Source organism: Sardina pilchardus, chromosome 2, assembly GCF_963854185.1.
Source record: "Sardina pilchardus chromosome 2, fSarPil1.1, whole genome shotgun sequence".
Lineage (NCBI taxonomy): Eukaryota > Metazoa > Chordata > Actinopteri > Clupeiformes > Clupeidae > Sardina > Sardina pilchardus.
Genome location: NC_084995.1, coordinates 40,701,098 through 40,715,370, shown reverse-complemented (window position 1 = coordinate 40,715,370; position 14,273 = coordinate 40,701,098). Strand labels below are relative to the sequence as shown.

At 45.5% G+C, this 14,273-nt stretch overlaps 2 protein-coding genes across 3 annotated transcripts; one reads left to right on the top strand and one right to left on the bottom strand.

The window, feature by feature from the left end:
- kcnmb3 (potassium calcium-activated channel subfamily M regulatory beta subunit 3) lies at nt 1-2,256 on the bottom strand. The gene is made up of 4 exons (XM_062552615.1): nt 2,174-2,256; nt 1,325-1,534; nt 710-896; nt 1-429 (listed from the first exon to the last, which is right to left on the bottom strand). The coding sequence occupies exons 1-4, from the start codon at nt 2,254-2,256 to the stop codon at nt 1-3; spliced, it is 909 nt and encodes a 302-aa protein (XP_062408599.1).
- Nucleotides 2,257-4,857: 2,601 nt separating this feature from the next.
- mfsd8l2 (major facilitator superfamily domain containing 8-like 2) lies at nt 4,858-12,545 on the top strand. Of its 2 annotated transcripts, XM_062515581.1 has the most exons (12): nt 4,858-5,450; nt 5,741-5,926; nt 6,154-6,216; nt 6,485-6,604; nt 7,002-7,081; nt 8,056-8,386; nt 8,666-8,739; nt 9,000-9,213; nt 10,144-10,266; nt 10,550-10,680; nt 11,613-11,730; nt 12,118-12,544. In XM_062515581.1, the coding sequence occupies exons 1-11, from the start codon at nt 5,375-5,377 to the stop codon at nt 11,694-11,696; spliced, it is 1,482 nt and encodes a 493-aa protein (XP_062371565.1). In that variant the 5' UTR covers nt 4,858-5,374; the 3' UTR covers nt 11,697-11,730; nt 12,118-12,544. The 2 variants fall into 2 exon arrangements, with proteins under 2 accessions (XP_062371565.1, XP_062371574.1); XM_062515590.1 differs by lacking the exon at nt 6,154-6,216 and having other exon boundaries at nt 12,118-12,545.
- Nucleotides 12,546-14,273: the final 1,728 nt, after the last annotated feature.

The window sequence follows — 14,273 nt, the reverse complement described above, 5'->3', positions numbered from 1 at the left end:
TCAGTGGCTCTGTGATTGGGGCAGCGAGTGGCTCGGGCCTCGGCCCGTGGGCCCCTCCTGCGGAGAGAAGTCGCTGCTCCCGCGCCTCCAGCTCAGCAGCTGGTACAGTCTCCCGCTCACGAGCGCCGTCTGGGCCCCCCGGGCCCCCTCGCCCGCCAGCTCGGCGCACAGGTGAGCCAGCCTCTGGTTGAGCTTGATCAGGCCCACCAGCAGCACCCCCCCGCCCAGCATGAGGCTGGGCCACAGCAGGTACCACAGCGTCAGCCACCTGTTGCACTTCCTGTACAATATGGCGTCCTCCGAGTAGCGCCAGGCGCTGAAGCGGCACCGCAGGGCCTCGCCGCACTGCGCGTCCAGATACTGTTTGATCTTCCTGGCCTCCTGCAGCAGGTCTGACTCATTACGCTGGCACTTGGGCGTGTAGAAACACTAGAGCATAAGAAGGCTTTGTTGGAATCAATGAATCGAGGAGACGCAAAGAGAAAATGCCCTCCTATGACTCTGAGAAGCCATGATTATACCAGAAGCCATGATTATACCGCATTCATCGGCTGATCAAATGAATGAATACAGTTGTGCTAAACAGTAATATGCATGTCAAGTTACTGCAAAACTCAAATATGCTGTTTACTTAAAGTTCAGTTTCCAATGTTATTCATACTGTACATAAATGACGTCTGTGAACAGAGAAGCTTCTAGATTGTTCTACCTCTGGGTTCAGGTTAATGGATTTTTCATCGTAGTGCAGGCGAGCCTTTATTTGGGAGGAAGAGACGTTGACAGAGACGTTGACAAAGACTTGCAGGCAAGGGAATGTAGCCAGGCCTCTGCAGTCAGCCCACTCCTCCAGAATGTAAGCTTGGGTCACGGTGCAGTTGACCTCCTCACCCCAGTCGCTAAGTCATTAATCAGGGAGAATTACTGACGGCCAGCAAACACGTGTTACTGAAGGACTTATGGAAATTGCACACCAATAAGCTATGATTAAACATGACATTGGACAGTTAAGTAAACTAGAAAAGGAAGAGTAGACTCAGAGAGAGTTAAAGCAGAGCAATCAAGGATCTTTGGTAGGATATTGGAACAGTTAAGGGACAGCTAAGTAAACTAGATAGAATATTGCACTTCACAAATTCAGTATGTGTTCAGTAGCCTACATTGGAAAAAAACCTACTGGATTATTAATAAAAACATTTACCGGTAACCACATGTTCTACATAACACCATGACAATAATAAAAACATATGTAAGACCTCTCTCTCTCTCTCTCTCACACACACACACACACACACACACACACACACACACACTCACAAAGACCAACCTCTGGAGATGAGGTTTGACCATTGCGATCCCCACAACAAAGTACATGAGGATGGAAAAAGCCATCATGGTGAATCCCAGGAGTATGGCCCTCTCGTCCCCTACAGTGGACAGCAGTGTCTGGGGCTTGGCCCTCTCACTGCAGTGGCCATCCTGGGCATTGCCACACTTCCTCCGGGACCCCTGACTCTGGCCTTTATACAACGTTCCACTATGATGCAGAGACAGTGAAGAGGTAAAGAGAAATATTGCAAAGTAAAGAGAAATATTGCATAATGAGGTTGTGTAGTAATGGTGATGTCTCTCTCTCTCTCTCTCTCTCTCTCTCTCTCTCTTTTCTGTAATGTCTTCTGTTAGAAAGATGGAGTATTCTAATTCAAAAAAGTATACACAACCATGTGTATGAGGTGCACATATACTGTAGCCTACTGCCCTCCAAAAAATTGGTGCACATTTGAATGCTCAGGACAATTGCAATGACTAAAGTGTGAGAAAATAGAGGTGGATCCAATATGACACACATTCATATCTGTCACTGCAGGCAGGCAAACACATGAGACACCCTCCCAAAAGGCTCATTATTACAGCCGAGAAACTCCAAAAGCCCAATTTCCAGAGACAACACCTCAAAACCACACCGGAGTCTCTTTTCTTTTCATGTTGATGAGTCACCAAGATGAAGAGCTTTCTACAACAGACATCCCAATTCTGAGCTCCTCAGCCTAACACTTTCAGAGAGAGCATTTCTGCTTTTCAATATACCAACTCCTACACTACTGATGGATACCTAAATGAGAGTGAACTGTCAACAAACACAAAACAATTCACTCGCGGTGGATTCCACCCTTACCGCGTCTGGCGTCTCCGAGCCTGCAAGTTGATGTTAACAGGGACGCTGAAGGAACCCCTCGGGGAGTGTGCGGTCACAATCATCCCTACTCTGACCCCCAAGAGAAGTAGGATGGGGAGTGCTGTGCGACCCCAAATCTCTGCACCCTCTGGCAAATGGAGAACCTCTGCATACCTGCTTGGCATCAGACTCTGGTCTGATATGGCGGTTGTGTTTGTGCCATAGCAGGGAACACCCATGGGGGTTGCCTGCACCTCACACCCTGGCTGGAAACTTGTGGAGGTATAAACATTCAGCCACTGCTCACCTGAGCACAGCTGCCACAGCTCTGAGTTTCTATAGAAACACCGAACATCGCCAGGTAAGTTCATAATTGCATCCCACTGGACTGTGTGCGTAGCCTGCCATTAAAGTCGTTGTGCATTGGTGCATGCTCTGTGAGATGCAGCTGCAAAAGCCAACAGCAGTCAACCTGTTTCTGATTGTACTAATGACGGTGTCTTCTAGATGGTTGAGAAAGAACTGTTGGCAAAACTGTCATAGATATTCTAGATTCATTGAATAAACAAGTTAACACCCATATTGATTTGCTTGGTGGAGAGTTAAATTATACTTAATGTCACAGATTTGGCAGAAGTAGCCTACATATCTATTTTAATAAGGGGTTCATTTAAAAAATATATATATTTAATTCATTTCTAACTGAACATGTAGGTACCTTACCTTAATACTTGTGTTCTCCACCGTCTCCTTTCCATTATGACAAGATTTTTGTATGTCAGAAAAACATCAAACCTCTGGGTTTATAACTACTCAGTCCTTTCATAATTGATAGGATGCACATCAAATAACATTTATTATTTATGCCATGTTTCTGGTTAAGAATAACAACATTTTAAAAGCATGTGCTTGGCACCTGCTGCACTTCATCCACTGCAATCACCTGGGGCAACAGCGGCGTGCATGAGCTTATGAACAGTAACATATCAGTCTGAGAAAAGAGCAAGATTATGTTATATATTAATGTTTTTCAAAATTCAAAATCCTTATTCTTTAAGGAGGGGTAGGAGACTGGAAATATCTTGTTAAAATATTAATTGTTTATTGTATTTAGGTTGTTGCTTGAATTGATATTGTTAAATAGTTTATCTTGCTATTCTCCCTACTGTAGTCTGACCAACTTTTTGAATTTGTTCACAGTTAAATTAATTATTGTATTGTTTTTATGTGTATGTGGCTTTGGACAAATGCATCTGCTGAATAGCAAGAGGGGAGAGTGGGGTGATTTGTGCCAGCGGGGAAGCTGTGCCACCCCCTGTTTCTAGAACCATAGGAGAAATTGGTCCTGTGACGACACATTTTTGAAGACCCAGCCATCTAAGTTAAAAAAAACCTCCTTTTTTTGTCTTTCAAAGTAAAATGTCTGATTTTGTATTGTTGCATCTGAACAGTAGACAAGTTTGAAACATTTCACATATGTTTTAGTGCTTTGGTAAGCTTTGTGAGTCTATACAGCTAATATGATGTTAACTGATGGATGATGATGTACTGTAATTGTGCATTTTATTCTTAAATGTTATCACTAAAACTATGTGGCATTCTTCATTTTAGCCCAAAAATAGAAATATATCTACCATCATGCCACAGAGTTATAAGAGGAACTGAAGACAGGCAGGGCTTCCACTCCTCAGGACACAGACAGAGCAGTGAAAGAGAAGACTACTCCCTCATACTCTCTAACACACACACACTCTCTCTCTCTCTCTCTCTCTCTCTCTCTCTCTCTCACACACACACACACACTGACCAGGAAGCCAGGTAGGAGAGGGGGAACATCAGGTACTATCAGTGGCAGAGTTGACATCTACACAACATCCAATTACTTAAAACTGAAACTGTAAATCCAATTACTTAAAACTGAAACTTCTCAACAAAACTTAAATCTCATTTCTGGTTTAACTTTCCACCACACAAGATCTACAACATAGATGAAACTGGTGTGACGACGGTGCAGATCCCCAAGCAGATTTTTGCAGAGAAAGGGAACATGTTGATGTTGTAAAAATAACTTTGAATAAACCTTAAATTAGCATTTTTGTATTGAATTAGTCTAGTTTTTATAAAGCATTGCAGCTTCTGAGTTTAAAATGTACTATTTAACTTCAATAATCAATGGCACAATTTACCCCAATGCATTCTCTCCAAAGGCACAACTTACCTTGCCTAGGGGCAAGTTGTGCCACAGACAATTGTTTTTTTTTCTAGAAAGCTATATTCCTGAAATACTATATTTCAGATCGAAAATGATTGTTCCCAGAGATGCACCACATCCTGAAATATATGCGCATAGGCTATTGTAGTTTGAAGCAGTAGCCTACTATCATTGTCACTTTAAGTAAAAACGGGCACAACTCACTACCCTAACCTGGCAAAATTAGACATGGAACATAGGGCATGTTTATAGGACATGGATGATCTAGGTCTAGGCCTAGGCCTACTTCTATAAAAAAAAAAGTAAGGTGGCTGACTCTGCAGCGAAATGCGCCACCATTGATGGGCTCCGCCTAATCACACATGGGTTCTTTTGGCAAGCGCCTAGAATTATTTGCAACGAGGAGTGACTCCTCAGTAGCTAGGCTACGACAGGCTATTTGATCGTCATTCTCCCAGTGAGTGAGTTGAAATCCAGCCTGACTGTATCATGAATTATGCACACACGTAATTCGAGAATTTAGGCTCATTTTTAGAATAACATTCGCCAGTAAAAAAAGTAGGTTCTGTTTGGATACAAACCTTGAAATGTGGAAAACTGTAACGCTAACCTAATTTTCAGAGAAAAAAAAAGAAAAAAAAATGTGGGTATGGAATTCAACTAATTTGAAGACCTAGTTTATGAGTTAGTAATTAGGTTATCGAACTGCTCTCGCATATCCCAACTAGGTAACTTTATTCAGAGTAAATTCTTACATGATCAACGTTGAGTTGTTTTCTTCCAAATATAACCGCCTGCGCGAGTGCAGGGGAATCGAATACAGTGGCCTGTGTTAAACAGCTGGACAAAAAGCCCAGCTTGTAGGCAAATTAGAAACGTTGTGTCTTCCATTCAACCAATTGGTCCCGAAAGAAGAGGATGTGCAGAGACCACAATGTAGTGAGTGGCAAATGTTAATGCGTCAATAGGGAAAACGTTCAAACAAACGGATGGATACCCAACAAAAGAAAAAACTCTCATTTATCACCATTGGATTAATATTTCTATTGAGTGGGATTGAGTATGGTGAGTTGTTATGTTGTTGTGTTTTGTTTGTAACATGTTATTCCGTCTAAAGCCTAGGCTATTGTTTGGATTGTAGCCTAATTTAGGCCTGCTATTATACAATTTAACTAATGTTAGTCCTGGCTGTGTTATATTGGAGAACACTAGCTGTAATTTTCTATCCTAATAGCCTAATTAACAAACAAACAAACAAACAAAAACCTAGCCTATAGTCTAATAAATTATAGGGTCAGTGTCAAGTTTAAACCTGGTCATTTAACGTTACTTCTACCATTTCTCCTTTTTTTTAGCGGTCATCCTCCCCACAATATGGAGGTATCTTCAGATACTTGATGCGCCACCATTTTTTTTAGGTTTGGGTCTATCAGCATTCAGTTTAAGTGGATTGTTATCAGGACCACTATTTGGTCACTGGTCCGACAGGACTCGTAAAACAAAGACCATCCTCCTCCTCGCCAACGTCTTCGAGATAGTAGGTTAGTATAATTGCACTTCACGGAACTTAGACGTGTGTCCAAATCACATGAGCATGAACACAAGGTACCTTTCTTCACTTGTTGGCCTCAGATGATCGATTGCTTGAGGCTCTCTGCAAGGATGAGACTATGTGGGGTTGCATTATAGGAGCCTATACTGTCAGCAGATGAATACTGTGAAATGTGGTAGCCATATACAATGTTAACATCTGCTCTCTTTCCCTCAGGTAATTTCATGTATTTTCTTGGTTATTCGAAGTGGCTGTTGTTGTCAAGCCGACTTGTTGCAGGTGATGTTTATTGATCAGATTGTTCATGGTAGACATAACCTAATTCACGAAGCAGCCATTGGCAGTAAAGTAGTAATTATTCATCATATCATTTCCATGTGATTATCATCCTATCACTTCTGTATTTGCTATTAAAATACACATATACCACATACCACACATGACACATACACTGAACCACTATGCCTGCCTAGTAGTGCTGAATGTTGAATCTTGCACAGTAGAGTGTGTGTTTACGTCTGCCATTTGCCTCCATGTCTCCTGATAGGTATTGGTGCAGGAGCAGGCTCCTCCATCTTTGGGTACCTGACACGCAACACTGTCTCAGGGGAACGCGCTCAGGTCTTCGCTGCCATTATGGCGTGCCGCCAGGCCGGGCTCCTTATTGGTCAGTTCCTTTTGTCCTATGCTATTGCTTTCATGAAGTGTGATGCGTGAGGATCATGAAGTTGAAATGTGTCGCTCTCACCCCTGTTGCTTTGTTCTGTCCTGTAATGAGGTTGCACAGATTCTGACTTATTTGGTTAGTTAATAAGTTAATCAGTTGATTATCTTGTGGTGAAGTGACTGATAATGTGCCTGACCAGTTACTCTAAACAGGCTTTCCTTTCTTTTGTTCACTACTGAAAAGCACACAGGACATTGAATGTGCTTTATGAACATTTTGGTCTCTTTGAATGCTATGAGTTATTAAATGCCTTACACAGGACAGGACAGCATTATTATTTAGTGGACAGTCCACTCATCTAATGCTGACTTTGTCTCTTGCACTGTCTCCGATTTAGGCCCAGCTTTCAACATCTTTCTGAGGCTATGTGATTTCAAACTTGGGCCCTTCGTGGTGAACAAGTACACTTCACCCGGGGTAAGGCCAAAATCAGATAAACCCTCCCTTTCAGAACAAATTCATTTTGCTTTATCATGATTGGTGTCCACCAAACATGCTGATATGCAGCTCTTGAGGAAAGTGTTAAGGGCAATACCATTCAAACTTTTACATAATGTATGTCCACTTTGACTTCTCGGACTTACAGTAATAGGACACCCATAGGACAATATCCTAAAACCCATTTCTGCAAAATTAGTTGTTACATTTCTCATTGATTGAAGAAGCACAAGTTATCTAACTTGATGTCGTCATACTCAATTCTGGTCAGACTTCCCGACCTCAGATTTTGTGGATGGGTCCACCTTTGGGCTGACTTTCCAGGCTACAAGTTATCAGTTTACAACACTGTGGGCATATTACTATGTTATTCATATTTTCAAGTGTGTATCAGTACGGTTGCTTGCACCATTTGCTATTCAGTATGGTGTGAGTGTAATGACCCTCCAGTTAACTTACCTCAGGGTCAGCTTTCACACATCCCTAAAGATGCCTAATGTCCTGGAAATGGGCTAAGGGCCCTCTCCTACAACAGCAATTAAAGGGTGAAAAAAATCAATGGGGAAAATGAGTACAGTTACAAACCCCCATTATACCCCCTCTCGCATGGGGCTGCTCATGTGTGAATAATTACATTTCACTGCCACTGCTAATGTCGACATTACAATAGACTGTTATGATGACACTCTAATGTGTGTGCGTGTGTGTGTATGTGTGTGTGTGTCTGTGTGTGTGTGCATGTGTGTGTGCGTGTGCATGTGCGTGTGCATGTGTGTGCATGTGTGTGTGCGTGTGTGTATGTGTGTGTGTGTGTGTGTGTGTGTGTGTGCGCGCGCACGTGTGTGTGTGTGTGTGTGTGTGCGCGCACGTGTGTGTGTGTGTGTGTGTGTGCGCGCACGTGTGTGTGTGTGTGTGTGTGTGTGACATTGCTCCCGGCCCTCTGCCCCCCTCAGCTCTTCATGTGTGGCATGTGGCTGCTGCTGCAGCTGGCGGTGGCCCTGCTGTACTGGGACCTGTCCCCCGCGGAGAGCAGCGAGCTGCAGACGGTGGTCCGACCCAAGCAGCAGCAGCAGCAGCAGCAGGCCGACGACGGCGAGGAAGAGGAGCCGCTAATGGGTGCCGAGGAGGAGCCGGCGGACACCTACGGTGCTGTCATCGTCGATCCCCAGCAGGAGTCGGAGGCGCAGTGCTCCCCCGGACGCCTCTCCCCTCCCCCACCCTCCTCGCCCGCTTCCCCGAAGGCTGAGGAGCCCGATCCCTTTGAAGACTTCAGCGCCAGGAAAGGTACTGTAGGCTTGGGGGAAGTTCCTCGCTTTGTTTTCGGGGGAAACGAAAGAGCGGTCTTTTATCTCCTCCGTTGTTGGTTTTGAGAGAAACGGGTTGTCAGGAGTGTGAAGTGTGCGTTTCGATCGCTTTGCTTCTCTTGTGCCGCTCCCTCTTCAACAGTTTTTTACTCTCTCTCTCCCTCTCTCGCTTTATTCTTCATTCATTCTCTCTCTCTCTTGCTCTCTCCCTCATTCTTGTTCTCTCTCTTTCTTTCTCTCTTTCTATCTCTCCTCCCAGAGTTCCTGAGAGAAGAAGTAATCGTGCTCCTCACCACCCAATTTATAACACTCTTCAACCAGACTGCATTGGAGGTGAGAGCTATCAGTTGGAAAATTGCTGGGGAATCCCCACTCAATCAGTGAAGGCTCCATCTCTGTCACCTTGAAGGATCTCCGTTCTCTGTGCCGATGTCTCCCTTCCTCTCTGGATTTATTTTCCTCTCTCTCTCTCTTCTCCACTCTCTCCTTTATCCTTGGCCCTTGAAATAATCTTTCACTGTGAACAATACAAAATGTCCGACGGACCCTGTTATCCACGGGCTTGTCATTTCTGCCTCTTTCATCTGCTCCAGACGATGGTGACCCCCTTGACCCAGCGCTACTTTGGCTTCGGGGAGCTTGGCAACAGCGTGATGTACAGCCTCTGCGGGGTGGAGGTGATACTGGGCTTCTTCTTCGTGCGTTGGCTGAGCAGCCGGGTGGCCGACCGCGCCGTGCTGGCCGCGGGGCTGGTCATCTGTGCCGTGGCCTGCGTCTGGTGCCTCCTGTTCCTGGCCAAACCACGAGGTGGGTCCTCCACGGCTACCTCCTTCCTTTGGCGAGCTGTAATTGGAGCGCCGGCCTCCCAGTGCCAAGGCTGTGGGATTGGAGTCTGCAGGAACATGAACCACCCACATCACTGTGATTATGTAGTCCCAGTTTGGTGTTGGGGGGGGGGGGGAGGGGTGGTGGTGGTGGTGGTAGTGGTGTTGAGTGAAAAAAAGGCTGCAGGGCTAACTGTGTTTGACAAAGGATTTCTTGGTCTGTAATGAATCACATCGAATTGGAGTCAAAACACACAGCCACACACATAGTTTAATATTAATAGAGACGGTAGTAAACATGCTCTTGTGAACACTTCTATTTTTGCAAATAAATATTACATTGCCCATACTCAGGGTAGGACCAACACAAATCTACCCACAGCCACATAGACTGGGAAGACTGTAGACTTGGCAGCACTTCTTTTGCCATGCCCTCCTCCTCCCTCTCCTTGGCGCACACCATGGGCTGGTTGGCAAACACCTGCCCGCTGGCACGGGCACAGCCCTCATGCCCAGCATGGGGAGTGGCAGACGGGTAGACCCCTCCTCTCGTCTAATGAAGATATAACAGCTTTAATGAGTATGAGGATAAAGAAACAGCAGTGGTAATGGCTTAAGCAGTTATTATTAGCGTCTAAAATGCCCTATTGCGGGGTGAATAAAAAGATGGCAGCCAATTTCTCTCGACTCGCAGGTAGTTTGACAGTTCGACTGTACAGTGGTGGCACCTTGCTATTGCTGTGACCTTTTGAGCCGTGTCCCCAGAGGTGTTTTGGAGTAGCACCACAGAATGAGGGTGGGAAAGGATGGGTTGCCTCTGCTAGTAATGACCTGTTAAATGGCCCGTGGGGTATTACCGCCAGCAGAAACACGTCTGCTTGAGAGGTTATAAATGGATGGTTTCTGAATGCAGGGGGGTACTCGGTGGAGCTGGCCGAGTTCGGCGTCGGAGTGTTCCTGCAGCTGCTCGGGCTCCCGTTCGTGGCCGTCGCCACGGTGTCCCTCTTCTCCAAAGTCACGGCAGAGAAGACGCAAGGTAGGCAGGAGGCAGTAGGCTAAGCACACGTTGAAAAAAGATCCTCACACCGTCTACTTCATGTGCTTAGTGACATGTGGTTGGATGGCAAAATGTAACACTGTTTTGTGCACCCCGCACTGTGCAGTACACACAGACACGCACATGCACACACACACACACACACACACAGACACATACAAACAACCCCCCCCCCACACACACACAGTATATTCATTACCAAACAGATCCAGGCCCTTGTCTGAGTCTGTCTCTGTGTTTGTCTGTCTGTGTTTGTCTGAAGGCTTCAGTCAGGGCGTGAGGCGCTCCATAGGCGGCGTGGCCACCATCCTGGGCCCTCTGTGGGCCGGAGGGCTCACCGGGAACCTCTACCTGATGCTGGGCATGATGATGGCCCTCCTCCTGCTCGTCATGGTCAGTGTGTGATCTACAGCTGAGATCTCAGCGTGACGCGCGCCTGATTTCGTAGGCACACAGGCACATGCCGGAGACGGAAATGTGTGTGTGTGTCAACATGTGATAGAAGACGGCAATGTGTGTGTGTCAACAACATGTGATAGAAATTCGAAAGGAACTGTTTCCGTCACACACGTTAAAGGCCTGCACACGCGGGCGGCGACGCGACGGCAATTTACGGCGGGCGACCGGCAAAATCGAATAGAATCTATTGAAGTGAGTGGGGAAACACACACGGCAAGTGGAACGACGGGGCAAATCCGCCTCATCGGGCACTTTCTATTTTTCAGGGCGATTTTGATACATTATAATAGAGAACAGCTGCCTGGTCAGTGTATCTCCACCGCATCGATGGGTGAGCACGGCACCAGCAGTGTGTGCAGTAAAACGATTAACAGAATTCCACTGTCAGTGTGTGCAGTAAAACGATTAACAGAATTCCACCGTCGCGTTTGACTGGTTCATCATCGCCGGCCCTGTGTGACAGCCTTCATATCACTCTAGTGTTTAAATCTGTTATCCTCCGAACAATGTCAGTCAATCATGAGTAAATGTAATTACGGTTAATGTCAGATGTCAGACAAATGTTGCTGTGTGCTCTGTAAGAAATTGATGAACTCTGCTTCTCCCTGGGTGATGGTAGCATAATTCCTTTAGGCTATTCTCAGTGCGAGCATTGAGAATAGCCTAATGGCTGAAACGTCTGCTCTCCTTCAGTAAAAAATCTTTTTCAGCAAAGACTTACCGTATGTCTACAATTTCTCCAGAGTGCAAACTTTTCCTGCTTTTTTTCTGATATCGTTTTAGTTTGACGCACCTGTTTTAAAAAAAAGACTATCATCTAGAGCGCAACAGTACCCCACCTTCTAACATAATTGCTCCCTGCTCAGGTGATGGTGGTGCTCTCCTACGAGCGCCTGGTGGAGCCCCCTGTGGTCCAGCACGCCTCCGACAGCACGGAGAGTGAAGGCTAGAGCAGCGCGCCCACAGGAAGTCCAGAGGGGAAAGGTAAACGAACAAGACGACGGCGCTCCACCCCACTCATATCCAGTGGACAAATCCACTGAGCTGTTGTGTGTGTCTGTGTTATGTCTTGGAGAGAGGATGGGTGTAGCTCAGCAACATCCAGTCTTTCGTAAGCGCTTCTGTGAGGCTTATATTTCCAGTTTTTGTTCTTGCTTACTGCTCCTCCCGCCCGTTTACAGTTCACTCTCAGAGTAGCCATCAGGTTTTTTGACCTGCCTTTTGTGAGAGACTGAAACAATTCATTGAAGGATTCTCAGATAGTCTACTGTACATTATTAGCAGCAGCTCACTTAGCCTGGCACAGCCGTTAGCCGTCGTCAGACCCGAGTGCCGGTCATGGCTGACCAATGTCCTCTTGTCTCTTCCCAGTGTGCCTTGTGTGCGTGGTGTCCCTCTGCCCTGCAGACTGGCGCGGGGCTCCGTGTGTCTGGGGTGGGCGGGACGGTCTGGAGGTGAGCAGATGCCGGAGCGGCGGGAGGCGAGCGCTTACGCCAGAGGTACCCCGACTCTCAGGGTTGCCCCAGTGCCCAGCACAGTCCAGTGCTGTGGTGTGGTGAACGCCCCCGCAGCCAAAACATTCACAGCACTTTACTGACACCGGCATTTTAAGGATTAATTTATTCCTGTCTTTTCACAAGTCTTCCCAGAGCAATTTGTAATGGTCATTTTTTATCATTTTAATATCATAGTATCTTGTTTGAGATTAAATCCTCATGTATCTATATCTGTTTCATTGAGGGTGTCTATATTTTATTTGTGTGAATGTATAAACATGTCTTATGGATATATCATTGGCAAGTAGCATTTTTCACTCAGAAACAGAAGAGCTCAGTGCAGCTCCTAGTTTGGCTTGTGCTGGATTATTCACAATGGTCAACCACATGAGGGCGCACTTGCTTCAGGTTTTTCCAGATCACACTGTTCTGTGTATGTGTATGTGTGTATGGGTATTTGTGGGTGTGGGTTTGTCTGTCTGTATGTCTGTCTGGTAGTGTGTGTGTGTGTGTCAGTGTGTGTTTGTGTGTGTGTGTGTGTGTGTGTGAGAGAGAGAAACAAAGAGAGATAGAGAGAGAGAGAGAGAGAGAGAGAGAGAGAGAGAGGGAAAGACAGACAGAGAGAGAGTGTGTTTCTACACAGGAACCATCAATGTATCAAACTGATATTGTGTGGTTGTGCAGCACAGACAATGCACTTATCAAAATGGATGATTTCATCCTTATGTGATATGTTTTGAAGTGTGGACATGATTTGAGACCACTCACTTACACTTGAATGTGGATTTCGGAAAACAAAATCATTTTGTGTATACCACTTCTACTGGAAACTGGGACAAATCCTTGCCGTTTGTCTTTACACATATTATTCTCATTTGATGTGTTTGTCAGTGGATACTAGTATTTGTGACCACACGCCTACATTGTATTCCGATGCTGAACGGAAAGATTTTGGATCACGTCCCGTGTGAATTGGAATAAATCTTCACCTCATCAGAGTCTGTTGCTTTTAATCACCGTTTGCTCCTCTCACATTAGTGCCAGTGGCTGCTAAGCCAAAGCAATCCAGCTCCCTGCAGCCACCATCATAATCAAACTGAGATGACAGAGTTTGTGAGGAACTATTGCTGGGCCAGTGGCCCAAGAATTAGCCGTTAACCTCCTAACCTCACAATCCAGATTATCTGTCATGCCTGACCTGCGTGCAACCCCAACTAAAATGGAGTGAGATTATCTGTGTTTTTATCCGATAGAGATATTTGTGGAGATTAATATACTGTGTTGTAGGTCAATCTGTGCGTTGAGCATAAGGTATGTTCTCATACTGTTGAGTATATTATGGAATGTGTGTAGGGATGGTGCCATTACGCTGAATGTACGAGTGTTAATATTACCATTATATTATTTAATCAATCATTGTTTAGTTCATAACTTAAAATAAATATTTATAAATATGACAGGCATTATTTTAGTTGAAAAATGAAAGGCACTCACCAATGAATTTGCTCTACTACATCATAGGCTTTATATTATTCAACTTCAATAATGGCTTGCTGGTGGGGGGCATTTTATAGTTGCTTTTTCACTAGGTGGGCACGAAGCTCCTCGGCAATGTGGTGGAATTCAATTGAGGATGTAATATGAAATCAGCAGGACCCGACTCTGCCCGCAATGGTGGGAGTAAACAACACAAATCTCCTTTTAGAGGGAAAAACACTCCCAGACATCACAAGCTGTCAGGGAGGATTAAAGGCGTTGGCCAAGCAAATATAATGTCAAAAGTGCTGGCGACTAGAGGGCAAATCAATTGACTGGAGTCCAGTGACATCAGAGAAAATAGGCCTGGAGGCTTGCCCAGAAGGTTTACAGAGGCCAGTCTCCCATATTTGTGTGTTAGCCTTGAAACGCACTGATAAATATGTCATGGGCGTAGGACATTGCAGCAGAGGGCTGGCTTTAACCAGGTACTTTGCATGCGTTGCATCAGACGTGGCGCCTTGAAGACCCCGGCACCTCAAGGTTTGCTCTCCA